Source organism: Sinocyclocheilus grahami, unplaced genomic scaffold, assembly GCF_001515645.1.
Source record: "Sinocyclocheilus grahami isolate Dianchi unplaced genomic scaffold, SAMN03320097.WGS_v1.1 scaffold268.1, whole genome shotgun sequence".
NCBI lineage: Eukaryota > Metazoa > Chordata > Actinopteri > Cypriniformes > Cyprinidae > Sinocyclocheilus > Sinocyclocheilus grahami.
The window spans coordinates 999380-1004656 of NW_015505447.1; the positions used below are offsets into that span (position 1 = coordinate 999380).

The 5277-nt window shown below is 35.2% G+C and overlaps 1 protein-coding gene across 2 annotated transcripts in view; it reads right to left on the reverse strand.

The window, feature by feature from the left end:
* Positions 1 to 780: 780 nt before the first annotated feature.
* Positions 781 to 5277, reverse strand: part of LOC107599521 (inhibitor of growth protein 4-like) — a 7606-nt gene continuing 3109 nt past the window's right edge. For both annotated transcript variants that reach the window (XM_016291143.1, XM_016291144.1), the window contains exons 3-8: positions 4850 to 5016; positions 4042 to 4156; positions 3804 to 3918; positions 2702 to 2846; positions 2376 to 2437; positions 781 to 2206 (exon numbers count right to left, since the gene is read on the reverse strand). In XM_016291143.1, the coding sequence (XP_016146629.1) occupies positions 2167 to 2206; positions 2376 to 2437; positions 2702 to 2846; positions 3804 to 3918; positions 4042 to 4156; positions 4850 to 5016 (644 nt within the window). In that variant the 3' untranslated portion in view covers positions 781 to 2166. The remainder of the gene's footprint in view (positions 2207 to 2375; positions 2438 to 2701; positions 2847 to 3803; positions 3919 to 4041; positions 4157 to 4849; positions 5017 to 5277) is intronic.

Below are 5277 nucleotides of genomic sequence, written 5' to 3' on the forward strand. Positions count from 1 at the left end.
CCAAATGTAGGAACATATTTATATATATAATATATAATTTTCAACAGTATGTGCTATTTAAAAGATTTACAATTAAGTCCACGGAGGCACTTAAGAAGCATCAGGACCATAAGGTGTATAGGGCAGCATCACTGCAGCATTGCACAAAGTGGATCTCTTACAAGTGATAGGGTGCTTCCAGCGGTTTGAATGAGAACTGCAATGCAGTATGACACTGTCGTGGACTTTAAAGTGCAATTCCTTTTTAAATAATTCAGTGGCTATGCCATCATACCGTTTTGTTTATTTGCAAGTCAAGAGATACTTTTATTCAGCAAGGATGCATTAAATCAAAATGAAAGATATTTATAATGTTGCCAACGATTTATATATTTTTTACTTTATATTCATCAAAGAATCATAAGTCATTTTTTTAAGAGCTTAAAGAACTGTATCACGTTTTCCACGGAAATATAATAATAATAATAATCAGTATATTAGAGTGATTTCTGAAGGATCATGTGACTCTGAAGACTGGAGTAATTATGCTGAAAATTCAGCTTTTCACAGAAATATATATATATATATATATAAAGTACAATATATTTTATTTATAAATAGTAAACAGTTTTCCTCACATTTTCAGCTTATCAAATTTGACTTCCATATATTAACTTATTATATTCTTATTAATGTTGTATAGTTATTTCTAATTCTAAGTTGACTTCACACCATGTTCATGACACTTTTCTGACAACAGCATTCAAAAATGCCAGAATGAATGAAATAATGACCAACAGACACAATGACGCTTTCAGATTCAGGCATTGTTCATTCAGCATGGAAGACACCAGACCCAATATCTGACTTTAGTAAAGTACTCCAATATCTGGAACAATCAAATCACAAAGCAACATGACGAAGGCAAAAAAATACATGACACAATCCCTTCATCGTACACCAGACAATAGAATCATTTAGAACCGGCAACAAGCACTGTGTAGCACCAGGTTTTGAAACCGTTTGCTTTGTCTGACATACCTGCAATTCTTTTATTAAAACAACTGAACCTTAAATACAAGTTGATATCAACACATTTGATTCCAACATCTCGCAAAAATTATCATACTGCTTTAGCAATGTCAACAAGCGGTGTATTTCACGTATTTAACCAAACCATACACTTCATTACTTTAATATATTCATAAGCACCAAAATCCAGTCGCGAAGAACCCTGTTGCTGAGCTCACAGCAATACTAGAGTTAATTCATAGGTTACAAAAGAAAACACCAAATGCATTTAATGACCAGGTGTCAGAGCAATTCAAATGAATAATGTTACATGCTGAGTTAATGCTGTTCAACAGTCTTGATTATACGACCAATTTAATAAGACCCAAGTAGTGTGTGACCATAAGCACCAAAAAAATGTCAGCATTGAAATTTACAGTTGTGGAATGGACCTGTAGTGAAGTGGTGGTCTTCAAGCGCAGGATTTGTGAATGAGTGAGTGCAAAGGCTGAGTAGGTGTAAAAATCTAGTTAAATAATCCCATTGAGCAGCTATTTTCTCGTAATTGCTGGTTTGTCAAATAAACATCTCAGATTTGGTGAGGTAAATTGATAACTGTTGCCCTTTTATGAACATTGAAATGAGAAAATAAGTTAGATAAGGGATCAGTTTCAAGTCTGATCTGGGACCGGTTCCACTTTTTTTGTCTGTTAAAAGGCAAAAACTGAGACTAGCAGGAAATGATCCCATCTGAGAAGGATACTGACAGCCATTATCCAGTCTGAGACCACCTGGATTCACAAGTGTAGGAAAGAACCGTGAGATCTCCTGATATGCTCCCTGACTGCTGAGTTCATGCATTTAAAATGAGCTGTAATAAGACAATCCAAATAAACAAATTGAAAATATAAGAATATAAAAAAAACATGAAAAATACTCCATAAAAGTCATCTTCATTACTGAGCACATAAATTAAAAACTACACCTCCTTCATCTTCACATGTCATCCCTTCTGACTGTCTGGCTGAGAGAGGGATGTGAAGATGGAAAAGAGGAAAACAAGCACCAGATTAAGCAGAACGTGGATCTATATTAGTGTCTATGGAGGGCCTTAAAACACTTTCAACCCTCGTGTCTGCCTCGACCTCCCTCTGTGAATTCTCTTGTTTTGCATGTTCATTTTTTCTTCCGCTCCTGTGAACATCTTGGGCAGTACCTGATGTAGAAGGAAAACAAGGCAAATGTTGAAATATAGACGTATATTCACTAAAACCGATATTCATTTTTGCTATATTTAGGGAGTTACTTCAGACTAAATTTTCTATTTCTGCACTGATGTATAACAGCATTGACTTTTCAAGGGCAAAAATCACATGACTACTAACCATTTCCCCCTGGGCTTGGTGGTCAGACCCACACAGGCAAAGTGGAACCACTCGATAGAACACTAAAGAAAGAGAAACAGACGCTTACCACAAACACAGCTCTGAAGATAAATATACAGGAATCTGCTGTAATATACTGTTGCAGTCTGGGAATGGAGTTTTCAGCATATGACTAGATACTTAACCTCCATTTTAACTTGTAATGGGTAAATAAATATAATCAAATAATAAAATTAATATCTATCTATATGTAAGCAATAACTTATGAGAGGCTGTGAGCTTGTTGACTTCTGGTCACACTGCATGAAATGAGAAAGGAGACTCACGTCTGTATTGTCACAGCCAATCATCTCCCCGTATGAAACCTGGTGGCAGAGGCAATAGGTGGGCTCATTGGGGTCCACTGGCATGTCCAACACATCCGAGGGGTGCACGTTCCCAAAGTTCACAGTCGGGGTTGAAAACTCCGAGCTGGAAGAAAATTTTATTAGATTTTGTTATGCATTTATTTTATTTTGGGGCATTTTGCCTCTTTTATTGACAGAAATGGTCAGAAAGGCGAAAAGAAATGTAGCCCGGACTGTAGGGCAAACAGCTAACCATTTGGTTTTTCTAAACATTAAACATTTATTTCAAAACAACTTCTTAAATATGAAAAAAATAAGAAATCAGGAAGGGGGCCAACACTTTTTCACACCACTGTACATGCTTGGAGGCTCCAGTTCCCCTCTACTTTGAAATCTATTCAACATCACAAACACATTGCATTTACAGCCTAAAGAAATCTCTACCTAAAGATGAAAAATAAAACAAAACTTAAGCTGCCTGTGGCACATACACTATCGTATAAGATTTAAAAAAAAAAAAAAGATCACCAAGGCTAATCAATCAAAAACACAATAAAACAGTAATATTTTGAAATATCATTACAATTTAAAACAACTATTTTCTATTTTAATATATTTTAAATTTTTAATTTATTCCTGTGATAGCAAAGCTGAATTTTCAGCTACATTACTCCAGTCTTCAGTGTCACATGATCTTTCAGAAATCATTCTAATATGCTGATTTGCAGCTCAAGAAACATTTCTTATTATTATCAATGTTGAAAAGAGTTCTGCTTAATATTTTCTGAAAACCACGCTATTTTTTTTCAGGATTCTCTGATATACAGAAAGATAAATATTTTGTAAAAACTTTACTGTCACTTTTGATCAACTTAATGCATTCTTATCTGAAAAAAGGATTTCTTTAAAAATCGAACCATTTGAACAGTATGTATATAGTATATGTATAAAGAATACAAAGCTGAAAAGTTGAATTACAAAGACAAACCAGCTTTTACTGCAATTCTGGTGCCACGAGCAGCACAAAAATGACTTTACAAACAAAAAGAGAATTATAATAGAAAATGTGCATGATTCTCACCTTTGTGTGAGTTTGACCTTCTTCTGTCCGCTCTTTGAGCTGCAGTCATCGTCAGAGCTCTTCACCTTTGACCTAGTGCGAGTCACCTCCTTCTTTTTGGGTCCTCGATGGTCACCTTCAAACAACAATCAACGACCATCAGAGACTGTGTTGTATGTATAGAGATCCACATAAGAGATGTGCATGTGCCAAAACAGCACTAATAGTCATAGTAAGCTATCAAAAGCACAACACTCACTCTTGTTGCCCTTGCTGGAGGTAGAGTCATAATCGGTGCTTTCTATCTGTTTCTCCTTGAGGTCGGCCTCAAAGCGAGCAAGGTCTGTATCCAACCTTCGGATATGCTTGTCCACCTAAATGCATAGAATAAATGAAGTGTGATCCATTGCATTTAGTTATAAAGCAACTAAATGTACATTACAAATACATATTTTACAATATATTTAAGGTATACTACCATTCATAGGCTTGAACCGTGAATATGTTTTTGATTGAAATCTCATTTGCTCACCAAGACTTAATGCATCATTAAGAGCAAAATCATTAATATTATGGAATATTATTACAATTCAAAATTAGTGTTTTCAATAGCAATATATTTTAAATTTTTTTTTCCTGTGCTAGCAAAGCTGAATTTTCAGCAGCATTAATCCAGTCTTCAATATCACATGATCTTTCAGATATGCTGCTCAAGAAACTTTTCTTATTATTATCAATGTTCATAACAGTTGTGCTACTTAATTTTTTTTTCCTGTGCTAGCAAAGCTGAATTTTCAGCAGCATTAATCCAGTCTTCAGTATCACATGATCTTTCAGATATGCTGCTCAAGAAACTTTTCTTATTATTATCAATGTTCATAACAGTTGTGCTACTTAATATTTTAATACTATTTGATGAATGAAAGTATTAATTTCTTTTTAAAATTCTTTCTGACTCCACACTTTTAAACAGTAGGGTACCTTTACATTTAAATGTAATATACCAACAGAATTTGCAGTAGTTATAAAAGCTAATTTGTAAGAAGTAAATGCATATTCACACTAACCATCTCATAGGTTTGCATCGCAAGCTGGACCTTGTCATCTCCAAACTCTTTACACTTTCCATAAGACTGCTGGATCTGTCTTAACAGTGAGAGCTTCTGTTCAGAGGACAACGTCCGAGCGTTGGCTGTGTATTCACGAGCCAGGGAATCAATCTGCCCTTTAAGATCTAGAGAAATAAGTAATGTAAACAACCAACCACTCCAGGGGCCCGTTCTTCGTACGTCGCTAACTCAGTTAGCTGGATTTGATTGATGACGATTTGGCATGATCTTGGATAGTTTGGTTCTTCGAAGCTCATCCCGGAGTTGCTGTCATATAAGAAACAGAAAAGATTAAGTCTGAGATTAGCTCACCTCACCTCTTATCTGACAAGTCTTCAGGTTTGAGTCGTTCATTCATCACGTGACAGCCCCATAAACTAAACTAA